Source organism: Zeus faber (assembly GCF_960531495.2).
Source record: "Zeus faber genome assembly, chromosome: 16".
Lineage (NCBI taxonomy): Eukaryota > Metazoa > Chordata > Actinopteri > Zeiformes > Zeidae > Zeus > Zeus faber.
In genome coordinates, this window is record NC_137202.1 from 21,800,862 (window position 1) to 21,818,791 (window position 17,930).

Below are 17,930 nucleotides of genomic sequence, written 5' to 3' on the forward strand. Positions count from 1 at the left end.
TTCACCAAATTCACCTTCCGCTTATCGCAGCGTTTCCGCCATTTGGTGAATTGTAGAGTCAAAATCCTGCCTCCAAGAGGAGTGAGCGTGGAGAGAAAACAGCGTTTTGATCGTTAGTTTGTTTGTTGAATCTTTAAGTCTTTGTGCTGCCGTGTAATGATCGTAACGCTCGTAACGCTGGTCTTTGCATTATCCCCGTCCCTGCTGGTGTGGAAACGGGCGACTACATAATTGTGTGGATTTACCCAGCATGGTGAACCCGAAAAGGTAATTGGTGGTTTTATGCGGCACACTCTGTTGTTTCCTCTTAAATTAAAAGGCGCCCGATCGTGCAGTGAAACCCGGAATGAAACGTGGAAAAAAATGTCAAAGCTCTATCTTTTATGTTTGTTTGTTTGTTTGTTTGTTTGTTTGTTTTTTAGGGGGTTTTCTGCCCGGTTCCCCCCACTTCACCCCTTTTGTAAGCCGGGGCGAGGATGAGAATATGTTGTTTACTTTTTTCGGCTTAACAGTGCAAAATTTGGTCACTGCGAGCGGAGCGGGTCAACTTCTCCAAAATGAAAAATATATAAATTTATATATTTATATAAGCGGTTTATTGTGGAGAGAGAGAAACAGAGAGAGAGAGAGAGAGAGAGAGAGAGAGAGAGAGAGAGAAATAACTCAAGTTTGTGGAGGCCAAATCGGCTTGTGATGCAATTATTTGTAGGCTTTATTCAGTGTTTCAACGTTTGGAAAATCGCTGTGAAATACTTTCATTTGGCGAGTTTTCATATGGTTTTTTAAAGCCACTTCAGAGCCAACTCTTTCACTTGTGCATAAGATCATCTATGTGGGGAAGTCAGGGTTGAAATCATTTCTTGTTAGAAACCCTCTTTCATATATACAGAAAAAAAAAAAAAATATATATATATAGAGAGAGAGAGAGAGATAGTTAGAGATATATAGATAGATACTGTAGAGATATAGATATACTGTATACTATTGTACTTTTATACTGTTCTATGTATATTGTATACATAACATACATAGAAGGCCAGATTATACCATGGTCTTTATAATTTAATATCAATGGATTTAAAAATATTTTTACATGAAGTACGTGCATAAGGAGGGGCGTAACGATGCGTGTTTTAAACGTAATTTGCAGTAATTCACTCTTAAAGACGTCCACTTTTCCATATTATTTATGTGCTATCATTCTTATAAAAGAATAATAATAATAATAACAATAATTATAATAAATATAGCTGCAGGCAGCATCACACGGGGTCCAGTTTAGCCGTGTTTCATGCGTTACTGGGGTTCTCTGAAATGCAGCACGATTTTCTCGGTTAACTTCAACGCAGCATGGGCTCCCCACGGTCTGTCGTCTCCTGGTTGCTCATCTTGCAGAGCAACCACTTTGCGGTCTGTACAGCGCAACCCTCCTGTCTCTCAAACAACCGTCCATGTTTGCCTGTACTCTAAACCAGAACTTCTCATTGTTATAACCCACTGTGTTTACAGTGGAAATAGAGCTGCACTCTCAGAAACAGGTGGACATTTGGTTCCGTGTCGGGCGACGTCATTTAGCTGTTGACTTTTTTCCTTGCTTTACATTTTCAGTAAATTCCGTTTCCATGAAATAAGAAAAACATATTTCTGTGAGTAATAACCATTGCATGGCTTTTATGTTTCCGACGCCCCGCTGGATCTTGTACGTATCACTGAGTCGCACGTTTCAGTGTTTGAGGGATTCCCTGACGATATTTTAAAGATACTTTTTTCTTTTTCATTAATCCGGGAAAGTAGTTGTGGACCACGGATTCAAATTTTCAATCTAACAGATCTACTGACATCTACCAGGTACGAAATTATATAAATATACACGTAAATCGATAGTTTGGCTACGTCTGAACACTACAGAGTGACTGAGTCCATGCCGCACACAGTCCAACTGGACATTCTCAATCGGAATCTGTACATTTATAGTAAATAATATGATGAGGTCATAAAGCGTCTTACTGTAAATCTCATCTCGTTCATTTTAGAACCAGGTGTCTGGCGTGTCAGTAAACCAGAAGCAGCTGAATATTTTGCCTAAAATCTGTTCGGTTTTTCATTTACATCTGCCCCCCCTGTGGATCGATTGGGATGAAATTTAAACCACGAGATCCTTGCGACATAGCGGTTTAGACGACACTGCAACCGCGCTCGTAGCTTCTGCTGAAGTATGTGTTCCAGATAGTTTTGGCCGGGTTGAACATATTTCGGCGTCAGATGTACTGGCTCGTCTGTGTTAAAATCGTTCAAAATGTGGTCGTTTTTACGCTAATATCTGCTCAGTATGTGGATCGATTTGGATGGAATTTCAACCACAAGGTCTTTGTGACAGTGCGGTTCAAACAGGATGTTATCGCATTTGTGTGTTATGCCAAGGTTGGTGTTCCAGATAGTTTTTAGGCCTCAAAATTCAGATAAGTTTTTCCCGAACAATAAGTGAACAATCACTTTCTGATATTTCATTTATTTAATTATATTTTTAGGTCTGGACGCGAAGATTGTGTCTTTCCCCACTGCATCATCACGTACACCTGCACCTCATGATAAAATCTTAATGCCAACGCACTTTCTTCCTGTAATCTATTATTAACTTAAGAGGTTCAGACTTTATCTTAAGTCGGGCCATTTTATAATTCCTAAAACCCACTTCACCACACCTTTTGTAATGATGTGCTGCTCTCAGACCCTTAATTCGTTATATATAAAAAAAAAAACAATCTGTTCATTGTTCAAATTAATAGGTCCAGGGAATTAAAATTTCTTAAAGTTTACCCCTTAATCTATTTTCTTCTTTTTCTTTCCCCGCTCTCCAATCACATCCCATTTCCTGACTCTCCATTTGTTTTCCACTTTTCCGTGTCACCATCTCCCTCTTTCATCCCTCTTTTCGCAACTCCTTCCATCTCCCCTCTCTCCATCTCCATCTCCTTCCCTGCTCCCAGCCTGCGAGCTGATGAATCAGGGCATCCTGGCGCTGGTCACGTCCACGGGCTGCGCGGCCGCCAGCGCCCTGCAGTCCCTGACGGACGCCATGCACATCCCGCACCTGTTCATCCAGCGGAACGGGGACGGGACGCCCCGCACCGCCTGCCCCCTCAACCCCAGCCCGGACGGCGAGAGCTACACGCTGGCCGCCCGGCCCCCTGTCCGCATCAACGACGTCCTGCTCACCCTGGTCTCCGAGCTGCACTGGCAGAAGTTCATCATCTTCTATGACAGCGACTACGGTGAGTCTGAGGCGATGCCGAGTGATTCGTCCGTCCGGAATGGATCTTTCGAATGACTCGGGCGTCGGGACTCACACCGGGCGAACAGAGCCCGGCCCCTGGGTCTGTCGGGCCCTAGGCGTGATCTTCAAAATGGGGCCCTCTTCTCAAACATCATTTAACCCCTACCCAGAAGGATGTGTCCCGACAGTCAAGACTTATGAGCTTTTTAACAATAACCCCAACATACCCACACATTCCCTCCCTCGTAGCGGAACCATAGTATTGTTACAGTAGTCATTACAAACCAACATAGGCCTTTTCCCTATTTAACTTAATGGCAGACTAACAAATTATAACAATGGTCAGAGAAAGAAAGATAAAGCTGGTATTGGCAGGGCCACCCTTCAGTTACCATTTTTGTCCGAGGCTAATGCACGAAAACGCACAACGTTGTGTTATGATCATGAATTAGGTTTTATTTATTATTTTCATATTTAAGCTATAATTTACTTTGAGCATCAGCACACATCAGCCTCCGATGAGTGGCTGTGAAGTAGGCCTACAGCTAGAACAAACCCTGAGGATGAAAAGGCCTGGTGTTTTATTGATGCTTATAATTAAAAAAATACTCAAGGCATCATAGGGAAACTATAAAAGGGCTTCACCAACATAATCAACTCTATTCTTTCAATAGAGCTTTCCCCCTTGGACTTCAAAGAGAATCTAAATTAATACCGGGGAACAAAAAAATATTTTACTTATTCTTTTGTTTTGTGCCAGATTCCATCTGTTCTCTGTTGATACAAAAAACTAAAGATGCAAGTATAAAAAAATATATATATTTTACATATTTCATATACGCAATAATATGGTGTGATATTTTTTGAAACACTTTCCCGACTGCACTACAAAATTTGTCAATTTTCACAAGAACTGAACACATGGGTGTATAGACAGATGCACTGCAGGTCTGAGCTGTGAATATAAGCCCATGCTATGGTGTGTAATTTGATAAAGAGATAAAGAGAGCTTTTACTCTTGTCGCTATTATTATTATTAGAATTATTTTTATAATTTGTTTTTAGTATAAAACAGAAGCACCTGGCTAATTATCATGATGGATGACGTCATCGGACCTTCCCAGGTGGGGCTAGGCGGTCGGACCTCGAGAGTGACGTAGAAAGTGTCCCCATTACGCACGGTTTCGTTCCGTAGGGAAACGGAGGAAACGGAGGAACGGAGGAACGGAGGAAATAAAATAACCTACATCTAAAATTAAAACACAATGTTGTGGCCGATTGCGCTTGGGTTGGTATCGCCGGCGCACCGTAGGCACCATCGGTACCGTCCGACAGGTGTGGAAATTGCACCCTGATCACTCCCGCTCCACATCCCCCTCGGGATGGCGCCCGAGGCAGCCGCCTATGTGGCCTATAGGAAGAGCTGGCCCTGAAAACGCATGGGCCCCTAACCATACCAGGGCCCTAGACGATTGCATATTATTGCCTGAAGGATGGGCCGGCTCTGCCGACAAAAGAGTCGACTGCGACTCAATCGCTCGGTCCGTGACTTGATAACTGTGGCAAGACTCATATGTAACTGTGGCAAGAGTTTCGATTCGGTGAGTGAAAGTGAGCTTTGACTCTGTGGAATGGATTCCACCAATATGAATGATTTCAATAGAAGAAAATCTTTTTTTTTTTCCTATTCATAATGACCATTTATCTGCTAAAATAAACAATTTTGAGAGAATTAGGCAAAAAAATAAAAAATGCTGACACAATTTTCCCAATCGTCCTTCCTCTGCCTTAAAAAATTATTTAGTCGGAATTAAGCGATTCCCGTGAGAATTCCATTCACAACTCGGAGCCGATCCGACTCTCCTGGAAGTCCTCCCTCGCTCCCTGGGCGTGACACCAACTGAGTCACGAAGAGTTTCCGAAGATCCGGAGAACTGAACGACTCTTTTTACTGAGTAACTCATCAAGGATCGAATCTCAAAAATAGAATCCAACCTTTCGTCGCTACAGGCGAAGGATGTTGGACGTTCGTGTCTCTTTGTTTGTGTAAAAGAGAGTTTGTTATCGTGGTGGAGTCATGGCAGGCACAGGAACGCTTTCAAGTTTGGCCTCGCAATTATCGGGAAAATTACGGTGATAATAATAGAGCTCTATTTGTATATAAAAGCCTGTCTTGAGTCATCAGTATTTTCATTAATCAAACACTTAACGGGGACAAACTACATACCCCTTGCAGGTTGTTTTAATCATGTTTTTTTTGTGTCAGCAGATGGTGATCAATCAAATCGTCACCAAATTAATAATATTAGAATCTGATTATTTGAAATGAGTGACCCGAGCGTTTATAATTGCAATGCTCTAATGTTTTAAAAATATCTCCATCATCAACGGGTACTTGTGAAAGCTGCAGAGAACAAACTAAGCTACGAAAACGGTAATTTGGGTGCGCGTGCCTCATTATGAACGCTTGGGCTTCAAACGCCTTGAACATTGATTTACACTCAGCAAGCCGCATAACATTTTAAAACATTCAGAGAAATAAAGTGAATGCATTATTGGGGAAAGAAGATAAGGCCGAATGCTGTTCTTGGAGATAGACACGCTATGATTGGTTGACAGCAGACAGTGTTTTATCTATTCTATTCGCATGAGATGTTTTTAAAGATATTTTTATTACTATTTCATTACCATCATATTAAAACGCCGCCTCGGGGACTGCATCTCGTCTCGGCCTGCAACTGGAGCGAGGAGAAAAGCTCTGAATTCTCTGAAGCTCTGAGGCTTTCGTGGTACGAGGGCGAAAAAGATGCAAGAGAATAAACTGCTGTATTGCATACACATGCTGTGAATACATTCTGTTTATATACAGGTAAAAAGTCTAGTCCGGCGGTTCCCGAAACTTTTCGGACTCGCGGCCCGCTTAAAAATCTCAAAGGTGTTGGCGACCCACATCCGACCAGAAGTAACACGGGAGCCAAACAGTGTGTTCTCAGAGGACGTATATTTTAACAATCATATGCATTGTCATACATACAATGCAGTAGCGGTAAAACAAAAAAAGAGATGGGTTAAAAATAACCTTATATCTATGGAACCTTCGCGTAACTACGTGAAACTAACAATAACAGGAGCACATGAATATGAACTCACCTCATGAGAAGGCTGATGGTGCACGGCAGACACCAAATGCTTGATGTCGGGCTTCAGGGACGCCAACATTCGGTTTATTCCTGTATTTCGTCTCCAATGCCGCAAGCGCCGAAAAGCCGGTCTCGCAGAGGCACGCAGTCGGTAAAGTCATCAGAAATCGCACATCTCTGCCGGACAGATCGGGACACTCAGAAGCAACACGAAGCCAAAGGTTTGTCAGGTGCTTCTGTGAGAAAGCCAGTTTCAATGCGCTGTCGCAGGAGAGATCCCACGAGGCCCACGAGATCCCCGCTCAGGCCTGCGAGGGTCTCGTCACTGTGGCTGGCCAAGGGGTTAACGAGTCAACGCTGACAAGCTAAAACAGACTCTCTCGTACGCTCGTCGTCCGCCGTCCTGACACGTTCTCGTCTGACACGTTGCCGTCTTATCAATCCTGTATCTGTCAGACGCCGTTGCGTTCTCGGTGCCCACCGATGACTTTCTTCTTTTCTTCTTGACTTTCTTGAAATTACTCCTTGAGTTTATTATCGAAAGATTCAAGCGGCTTGGACGCGTCCTGTTGGTGTTTTGTCTCGAGGTGACGGCGCAGTTTGCACGGCTTCAGAGCTTCGTTCGATAAAATCTCGGAACAAACACCACACGCGCCGGTAACGGTTCGTCTTCCGTGCCCGTCCAAAATAAATTGCAATAATAAATATTCGGTGCTATACTTTCTCTGAACCTTTCTTTTTTGTTTGACTGTTTTGGCACACCGTAAAGGCCTTTCCTTTACGGTGTGCCTGATGCTGGCCAAGCAGCCATTTTGAAGTTCAAAAATTTACAGGTGCACGTCGATCGTGGTCGGCCTTGGGCGCAGTATGCCCTAGCATGGGTCCTATCGATCAGTGATGATGCTTTTTTGAAGGTTTTAAAGAAAAAATACCATGAAATTATATTATATTACATTTTAAAAAGTTTAAATCTGTGTGTTTGCCCATGATTTGGCAGTCCACTTGCAATACCCTCGGGCCTCAACAGTGGGCCCCAGCCCATAGGTTGGGAACCGCTGGTCTAGTCTTTTCAACTCCTAGCCTGTTTTCCTGACACACCAGCCTAAAGGTGCGCTGTGTGTGTCCATTCTTTTATGTAGAGTAATGGCAGCAGGTTTCAACTTTATTCAAATGAGCAGTGCAGAGCGCCAGGCGACAGCCATTAGGAGGGAAGATCATTCTCAATGGCGCTGATCCTTGGAAAATGGACGCTCGGACCACTGCATTGTTCCTATTATTTAAAATGAAAAACGTCGCTTAAACTATCGATAAAATAAGGAACGTGTCATTTTATGTGTCTTCAACAAGGACAATTCTTAATTTTCAAGGGGCGGATGGCAAGATTATTTCTGTCATTATTTTCAGGAGCTTATCTATTTTGCCAAGTAAACAAACTACACCATTTTTATAAAAAAGTAAATAGACACGGCACCATCTATTTATATAATGTATATTAAATATGTAGAAGGAGAGAGGTTTGAAATGTTTGGTTTGCCCACAACAGCCAGTGGATTTTGAGCGGACACGCCCACAAACGCCAGGGGCACAGAAGCCACGTCGCCGGCGGTGACATTACGCAGCCCCGCACAGCGGCAGAATGAGTAAATAAGCAAAACTTTATTTATGCGGCACCTTTCCGGACAGCAACGTTTAAAAAAGTGCTTGAACAGAGGACATAAATGTAAATAAAATGCGAGAAGCATTGAGACGGATACCCAAACACACATGATCACGCAAATACCCCGAATAAATACTGCGCTAGACCAACAGGGTTGAAACAGAAACAAACTATTCTGGGATGTAACGCACACAAAGAGCGCGTCGTTTCCTCAGTCACCCTGCGGCGGGTTCTGTGTAACCGGTCCTAATATAGAAAGCAATGTGACTCTAAGAGCGCCTGACGTGAGTATACGTGACAAGTTGGACATCTACACAAATCTCTCCCCGGATACGGATGCATTCACGCCGGCTCTGCGCGAGGCGAGCGCACACGCTCGGACGCCGCCTTAAAGGAGAGGGATTACGCAAAATGGAAAATGCTTAAGCTCATCTTTTTCACGAGGGCTTTCAAGGTTGTGGCCTCGGCCCTCATCCCCTTCGGGCCTTTGTGGATGTTTCATTTCCGCCACCGCCACCCCTCCCCCGGGCGAGCGATCAGGAGCCGTGTCGCAAATACACTGTACCCACTGACATTCAGGCTATTCGGCGCTCAGTTTGGTCTCCATTTATGGTGCTGAATTGCGGTGGGCACAGAAATTTCTTTGTTTGGTTTTTTTTCTTTCTTTTTATTTTTGTTGTGGAACAAAAGAGTCGGCATGAAAACAGTGCCACATTGTTCCAATACGCCTTCAGTACGTTTTGTCCAGTGAGTTGGATTACCACTTAGACTCAGTTTGAGTAACAAAGTGAGTCACCCGAGGCGGAGGTATTTGTCACGCACACCGAGGCTCAGCACCAGCGGGAGCTTGCGTTGGCGCTTAATGAAAAGTGATACCGTCTAACGAAACGGACTATTTAGAGCCGACTAAATTAGGAACTACACAAGGCGAGCGCTGTTGATATCTGAGTCCTGGTGTTAGGCTGTCCAGCTCATTTAATTAAACAAACGACGCAGCTTATTGGGATCCACATCGCAGAAAATCCAACTACCCCCGAGTCCTCCCCCTTCCCTGAAGTGCTACTCGTGTGACCCACGGTGTAACGACAGAAAAATAAAAAATGACACTTCTGCAAGAGATGTTGGTGTTTAGGAGACACCCCAGGCAAAAGGCGCTGGCCCGCTAATCCGCTAATGGTTCCATTTAAAATAGAATAGAGGGAGACCAGCCTGTCTGTGCCACTATTATTTGCATGATAAGTCGTGTAGTGTGCTCTCAGCGTGCTTCCTCTCTGCAGTTTGTGATTTAATGGGGAATCGCAGCGCTGATAGTTCCCAACGTCTGCTTCAACCCTCTCACCTGCTTTTCCGCGACGCCTCTCTCCATCAGCGTCCAGCGCGAGCCCGGTCGCTTTCCGAGCGCCGTGCCGCTTTCAAGCCCCTGCCCGTCAGATTAAACTGCAGGAATTAGGTTACGTAACTCCATTCACCGCTCACACAAAACTCAAGATTAAGTTCTGGGGAGTGTGATCTTTTCAAAGCAAGGCCTCCTCCCCCTCTCGCAGGCTCCTTGTCTATCTGTAGAGGGAGCTGCCAGAACGGGCGCCGCGCCGCGCTGCGCCCTCAAGCCCGGGGGAAGAGTAGCTTTGCGTGATGCCTGCCACATCTTGGAGCCGGGCGGTTTTCACAGCATTTCCTTTCTCGGTCCGGGTCAGAGAAGGATGCGGAGAAGATTAGTGAGAACATGGAAATAATACCAGCAGAGTGTAGGCTGTTGCATGTCTTATATAACTCGACACAAAAAAGTGGGGAGAACAAAACAAAAACACGAGAGTGCTTACGAGATATGAGTCAATACACAATGAAGTATGAGAACTAACACTTTCATACCCCACTTCCCATTGAGAATACAGAAACATCACCAAATCCACAACCATCTCACACAGAATGATCAACTAGGGCACCTAAATTCAACAATGAGCGTATATTATCATGGGAAATTAATATTTATTGCAAATAAAATAACCAGTCAATGGAAAGCCCCAATGGACAGACGGGAAATCACAGTAAGGTCAATTGGATTTTAATCCCAATATTTTAGCATTTGTGCATCAACGTGTAATGGCTGAGAAATACATCACATGGTCAAAAGGATGTGAACACCTGGTCTTCAACTGTCTCATTCCAAAATCATGACCACTGATATGGAGTTGGTCGAGCCTCCAGTCGGACATTGTTAGAACATTTCTTTCCCGAATGATTTCCGTCCTTTTAGCCACAAAAGCGTCGGTGAGTTCAGGTACAATTCATAGGTAAATGGTCGAAGCAGAAAGGTGGAGCAGTTGAGGTCGGGGCACTGTGCCGGCCAGTGGAGTTCCTCCGCAAAAATGTAATCATTTAATTGTCGGATTGTCGGACACCTTAGATCAGGTAAAGATTTCACCTGTCTCCCTCCATCCGTGATTAGCGCCGGTGCATAACCCGAGTCATCTAGAATGTGTTGTCATTAAGTTTTCACTTTACCAGAGAGCAGGAAAAATAAAAAATCAGCCATGAAGATGTATTCCTGCTGTATTGAACTTTCCTGTTGGCATTATACATTTAGTGCAGGTAGAAATATTCACTAAAGAGCTCCAAACTGCCACTGCTTAAAATCACAATGCGCAATCCTAAGCGTCCTCTACAGTTGTGCAATGCCTGGCGCCTGAAGACCCCAGAGAGGTGGACGCTCACTCCCTGGTCTGATTGATTCCAGATTTGTCAGTCAGACGAACAGACAGTGAAGCGTGATCCACCACGCCGGAGAATGTTTTATCTCGTCTCCAGGGTCCAATCCTGCAGCGCCGTCATGGAAAGCCCCCCCATGAACTGTTTTGGTGCTGTCTTTGGGAGCAGCGACAGTTTGGAACCCTACGTGAGTGGTGCAGCAGAGCACACATTGTTTCCATGCACTAACGCACATCAGCACTTGGAAGTCCTGCTCTGGGAGCGTGCGCGTCCGACCACCTCACAGCTGAGCTGTTGTTGCCCCGAAACATTTCCACTTCACAATAACGGCACCAACAATTGACCGCGGCGCCACTCTAGCAGGGCACTCATTTGACGGACTGTCTTGTTGAAAAGTTGGCTTTCTATGACACTGCAGCATGAAAGTCACCGAGCTCTTTGGTGTGGTCTATTCTACTGCCAATGTTTGCCTATCGCATGGCGCTCGATTTTATACAAAACCCAACAGTCGGTTCTTAGACGAGGCTTCCACGTCAATGACATTTTGCCCTGTAATGTCAAATTTCATCCAACATGATACCTTCAAGCTTCTGTGCGGGTTTCATGTTCTGCTATTGGACAGGTGTAGAGCCTACAGCGTATTCAAGCCTCAGTAATTAAAATGCCAGAGTTCACTGACATCCCTGGCATGCCATGTCAGAAATGCATTACTGGTTCATCACATCTCAACAGTTAACACAGACAACAGTCAAGACCCTGAGTGACAGAGCGTTGACACAGGTGCTATGTGGATTCTGTCAGTCAGTTGCATCATCAGTTCGGCTTCTAGGTTTGATGTAAGCCCAAATGACAAACCATTCAGCGTTACTGTTTTGATGGAAAATTAGCTGTGGATCTCATTCGAGTCAATTAAGTCAATCAAATATTCAGTTTCTCTACCTAATTTGGAATAGCTGAAATTGCGGGGACTTTAATATTTCAATCAATACCATGGGTCGATTTTAAGCAGTTATTTGACTTCTTGGTGTCTCACTGTGGTGCACAGGGTAGACAACAGTGGTGGAAGAGGGACTCTTCCTTTTAATTGTATAGAAAGCAGCATTCCAATCAAAGAAAAGCATTTAAGTTAACATTAACCGCTCTTAATTTATGAAAGGTTTTCAATATCATGATCTTATATTTGGGACACATCCCATTATTGATGCATTAAGCTCCATAGGTGTTGATGGTCTAGTTTTGGTTTTCTAAGCTTCAATTTAAAAACTGCATCATTTGTACGAGAATTACTTTGAATGAAACCATCAGATATGGACAGGTAAATGTTGTGGATTAAAAAGTAATGTACTTACTTTTGAATATTGAGTAAAAAAGTCTGATAAGTCAGATAAAATAATGCGTATTCTTCTTTTTAATTCTTTAGATGCCTTATGAAATCCACTCAACCATGTGTTTTATATTTGCTACACAAATACACTTAAAAAGAAATCAATCAAGTAATACCACCCTCGAACTATACATATGTACAGAAGTTTAAATATTCAGCATGTTTTCATTCCTATTGACCAACATTTCACAGATTAATGTCATGCACAACCTTCAAATTCCCCTGCAGCACCCTGACTGGTATCCTGAAACCACAGACTCTTCCCCCGCAGCTCACATAGTCTTGTTTTCCGAGGAGTGTAAGGACAGTGTTTCTGTAAGGAATACGCCTGTTTTGCCTTTCTTGGAAGCTTAAACAGCTGGTTCCCCTACCCCGAGGGCCAAGCCATGGCTGGGCATAATGAAGCGTGTCAGGGAAGCCAATTCCCTTACATCTCCACCGGCACATTAAAGGCATCAAGCATATATTATGCAAACAACTTCAAGATCTCCCAGACACATGGCGCCATCATTTATCCAATATATATATATATATATATATATATACGTACGTAAATGCTCTTTTAGTCGTCATTTGCATGGGGGAGTGGAGAGGGGGGTGGCAGGGGTTGAGAACATTAATCCAGAACTGGTTTCACAAAATACAGTGGAGTGGTCTCTGGCTTCACAGCGATGTACAAAAATGGAAACCTTTGAACATTTCGAGAAGCTTCTTTTTGGAGGATGCCCTTTATTCCAATGTAGAGCTTTTCTCTCGCTTGTTCTCTCCATCTCGCTCTATTTAACAATTATTCTTATTCTTATTGATGATGGTGGTAGTATTGGGTTGAACTTCACAAAATATTCTCTCTGTAGAGGTGCTAATGCTGAGCACCAATAAACTGAGCACATGGAAAAGACCTAAGTACTCGAGGGTCATTGCACGGAGGACCCTCGAGTCAGTCGGTCAATCGATCAATCTTTCAATGGATCTGTCGTCTGCCTGTCCACGAGAAAACCTGATTTGATGTGCCCGGCAAGATCCTGCTTATGCTTCATTGTACGGTCAGCACAATTAGGGGGAAAACTGTTCCAAAAATAGCATACTGTCTGAAAAGAACCTTCTTGTTGGGTCAAAGAAAAACAGTTTAACACAGTTGCCACTGGCTCCATTTTACAAGCACTGCGAGTTGTTGCGTTGCCTGTAAAACAACTCCTTAAAACTAGCACGCCAGATGTAGTACGCCGAGACCTGAGGCAGTCGTTTGCACCGGTTCACTCTGGTTTGCTTAAATAGTTGCTTTCGTAGCACTTTGTATGGAAATTAGAGCAGCTTTATTGATTCTATATGGGAGAGAGGACAGCGGAGCCACCGTCTTCCAACAAAAGCTTGCTCTGAATTGGATTGTCATTCGCCCCGGCATTATGAGGAGCCGGTGTAAAAGTCAACCCGGGCTGAGCCAATAGGCCTCGTTCAAAAGGCGGGTCAATCCCGCCGAGCGGCGGCGGGACCCGGTGGACCCCGACCGTGATTACCTGGGTTTAGAAATGACTGCGGAGCTGCCACATCTCCCTCTGCCCTCCCCGCGGTGGCCGTCTCTCTGCCGGAGAAGACTGGAATTAGGCTGGGATTAGGCTCAAGATTGATTTTGCTGCCTTCGCGCCCAAGTGGGAGGCGGCCCCTAATGTACAAAGCCCCTTTATAACGCAGGCAGATGCTGAATACAGACAAACACAGAGGATATATGCTGAAGAGCCTGGGTAATGGGGTTGGGGGGTAAAAGGGACAGGGGGATATTTTGAGAGCGTGTGGAAAAGGGTGCGACAATTGATTTACTTGTCGGGGAAAATGAGCTTTTCGTTTTTCTTCTTTTTCCCGTTGAACCCTGTTTTGATCATCCAGAGGTTCCTCAGAACCGAGGGGTGGGCTTCATTTTTCCTGAAGCCAGACTCCTTGCGCATGATGCGTTACATGAAGATGAAAGCTTGTGCGCTCGTGCTCGTGCACCGAGAGCTATTTGATTTTAGGACCATACACATTTGATGTTAAATGTGCGCTTTCCTGATGATAGCTCACACCCCCGCTGACAACTCTATTTGTGACAAAGGTACGTGAAGCAGTGGCACTTCCACCTTTTAAAATGGAGTTCACAAATTCAAATATGGAAGAAAAAAGTTGTGAGCTATCATCGGGAAAATGTAATTACGGGTAATGTAAAATGTGTGTTCACTGATAGGAAATGGACTAAACTCAATTTGGTCCTTTAAGCAGGGAAAAAATTACCAAACTCTGAAGAATAAAAAAAAAAAAAAAACCCTAATTTTACATTGACCACCTCAACGGTTGCCCCGACTTGCGGTAAAAGGGACGTTAATGCTCTAGAGTTTGGAGTTTTGACGGTTCTCTCTGTGTTTTCACGGGTGACCGCAGACCTCTGCATTTTCCTCCGCCCTCCAGATATTTTCAGGGGAGCCTTGGCTGGACGGTGTCACCTCGGACACGAGTGAAGGGAGGGATAGTAATTACCCTGAGCCAGGCGATAGTGAACAGTACAGAATGTAGTTTCCACGCAATCGGTTGACAAGTATCGGGACAGGGATCCAGCTTTCCCTCCCTTCCTCGTTCTCGCTCTACCCTCATCTCTTTACGCCCCTTTATTGTTTCCACACGCCTCTGTGACACAACAGCTCCCATCACACTGGGTGCCTCCCCACGACACACTTCAAATCCTAAGAAAAAAAATCCATATTGCATGCAATGCAATAGTTATTTTACCTTGAATAATAATGATAATAATCCTCGCCCCAAATTGTGGTATCGCGGCTGACGGAGCTCATTAGAGGCGAGATTTGCGGGTGGTTCACGGGAAAGCTGAGCTCCCTCTGAGCTCTTTCATCATGACGGGTACGCTCGGCAGTCGGCGCGGCTCTAACTCCAAAAAAAAAAAAAAGAAAAGTTTAAATTGTGACTTAGATGACATCCCCAAAAGGAAGAATTTAGATACATAACTTTGCGGCCCCAATCTTCAGTCTTTTTGTTGTTATATACGCATAAAGTGAGGAGGTAGGTGGGCTTGAGAAATAGCAGAGGGTACTGCACTGAGAGAGGTGCTTTTCACTGCACTGTCCAATTCCAACACAAGCGACGACGGTGCAACCTCTTGCATTTTGACCTGTTTTCATCTCGTTTGGTCCAATGGGTGGCAAATGTACCGCATCCGCGTTTTATGTGGCCCCGGGCCACATAAAAGCACAGGCTGGCCCTGGATCATGCTTACAACTATGATGCTCCCTACTGTCTTCCCAGCCAAACAACTACAGTTGAACTGCGTGGTAAAACATAAATAAATAAATCTTTATGCAAGAGTTGTCTCCACCGTCGCTGTAGGCAGTGTTTTGTTTTTTTTGTCGCTTTGATTGCCTCCGCCGCCGTGCTGCTACCGAGACCTAATGACATCCTACGTCTTTTATGCCGCGGAAAAGATGCATACTGTTCGGAGAGGCAAAGGGAACCTTGGTGGTTTGGAGATCATTCAAAATTACAGAGCGATAACGATAATACCATGTAAATCCTCTTTTCTGCAACTGTTAAGGTCGCAACCCACCCCCCATGATTAGTCTGCACAGGTCCGGCGAACTCCGCCTCTGATACAGAATGCTGCGATCTGGAGTTCCTCTGGCCTCCCCTCGAGATTAGAAATTTGTGTCCGTACTGTGGGTCCGCGGCGATTGCAAATTTTAATGTTCTGATCTGTGTTTAACCAACAAAATGGTTGCCAATATGTATACATTTTAGAATTGACTGAGAATGATCCCATATGATTAAAACCCATATTTCAATATCAACATGGTAATATCAAGTAAGGGGAAATATATAAATTAACAGAAATCTTTTCTTTTTGGTCATATTTGACATGATTTGACAGTTGTTTTTTTGGTTTTAAAATAAACAACAAAAATCATCAAAATCTCATCTTAACTAAAATTATGTTACAAAGTTTTGCTCGGCTGCTTGATAATTACATTCCCAGGTACACCATGCTTATTTCTTTCCTGTCAGAAGGGCAACCAGACCACAACAAGATGGTTTACAATTGCCCAAATCTGGTTGCCCATGGCAACTGGGCAACCGTTAATGTCAAACTCCCCGCTCTGATGGGTGGGTTTCCCCATATGAAACATTGGGACCAGTGTCACTTGTGGAGCCGCCATCGGTTCTCGGCATTGGACCGACTCAATGACTCTGAGCACGGTATCTGTGGTATAAGTCACTTTAAACTCTGATGATTTCTTGTCCAGCTGTTCTTGGGATTATTAACTTGTATATTAGTACTTACTACTGCAAAGCGATCGGTGTAGTCATCTAACTGTCTGTACTGTCATGAAAAAAACTGTAACTAAGCGCTCCACGGCGGCCCCCATGGCGGCCCCGTGGCGGCCCCCGCGGCGCTTACTTGACCCAAGGCCTCCCCGTGCCGGCTGCCTCATACTTTCACAAGGCGGGCGTAAACAAAGTTGGCCTCCTATTAGGAGGGTGAAGGTGGGCTTCGAGTTAAACAGGAAAATAAATAATTAAGCCAAATTAATTACCCTGGCTTCAGCGTCACATTTAATTTAATAGAAATTAGAAATCTCCCACCGCCGCCCCAGTCAAAGCAGTCTGGAGCTGGACCTGCTTCTCCGTGGTAATTTACAGCATACTCCACCATCCTAATATCCACTGAAACAGTTTAACCACCTCCTCCTTAGTAATCGAGCCCACACCCACCCACTTCATTTATAGACCCAACAAAGGAAGAACAAAACATTGTTGCCTGGACTCCAAATTAATTGCAGCGGTCCAGTAATGGGACAAAAGGGAAAAGGAGGCGTAATTAAATTGTAAATTGTTTGGCGCGTTTGGAACACGACTGTTTTTGGCAGCCGGGCCGGTTCTCCTGGTAAGTGTGGTCAGAATAAGTGTAATCCTGTCTGGGGAGACGGTGGCGAGGGAAGTGGGTTCTGACAAGAGTTATGAAGAACAAGACCGTTGGCGAGGCATCAACGTGATGAATGCATCAATTCTGAGGTTTTTGTTTCGGAGGGAAGCCACCGACTACAGTAGTTGCTATGCCGAGAAACGATTGGCAAGAAAACAGAGGCACGTAGGCTCCATACGGTTCTTCTCTGGTCATGTGGAATTGGTTCGCCACACCCTCGGAAGCGAACCGAGGAGGGCGGAGGGCGCCGCAACAATAATGTGACCTCATAAGCCCGGGCCAGATCGAGGGTTCTTTCGTTTTCCTGCTTTCATATGTTGGCCCTGAGAAACAGGCGGAAAGAAACCACTCCTACCTTGTAGTCTATTCTTTGAAATAAAACCAGCACCTTGCATTAAGCAAGGTTCAAGAGGTTTATTTGCCTTACATATACATACTTTCATACATTTATGCAGTGAAATGTCTTTGCAACGCACCCGGAGATTATGCACAATAGTTACTAAACCGAACATAACAGCTAATCTAGGCAGGAACAGGCGGTGGAACACAATCGCAATTAGCTCGACATCATGTTCACACACTGTAACGCTGGCAACTCCACTGTGACTGCTGCCACAGAGTTCTCCAATCACTTCTCGGGTTATGTGGTCTCGCTAACGAAAAACCTTATTCATGGGTTGTTTGGGAGAGCGGAGGCGCCACGAGAACTCGGCTCGGCCCAGAGGCAGCGCCCCCATGTCCAACCCAATGTGTCCTCTTTGTATAATCAGCCCCTAATCAGCCAACCTCCAGCAGCTCTACCTATTGGAAAT

General features: G+C 44.5%; 1 protein-coding gene across 1 annotated transcript in view; it reads left to right on the forward strand.

Annotated features, from left to right (window-relative positions):
* The window catches only part of grid1a (glutamate receptor, ionotropic, delta 1a), a gene marked incomplete at both ends in the record, with an annotated part of 268,104 nt that overhangs the window by 169,007 nt on the left and 81,167 nt on the right, over nucleotides 1–17,930 (forward strand). Inside the window, one exon of the mRNA XM_080016956.1 lies at nucleotides 2,988–3,272. Within this exon, the coding sequence (XP_079873082.1) occupies nucleotides 2,988–3,272 (285 nt within the window). The remainder of the gene's footprint in view (nucleotides 1–2,987; nucleotides 3,273–17,930) is intronic.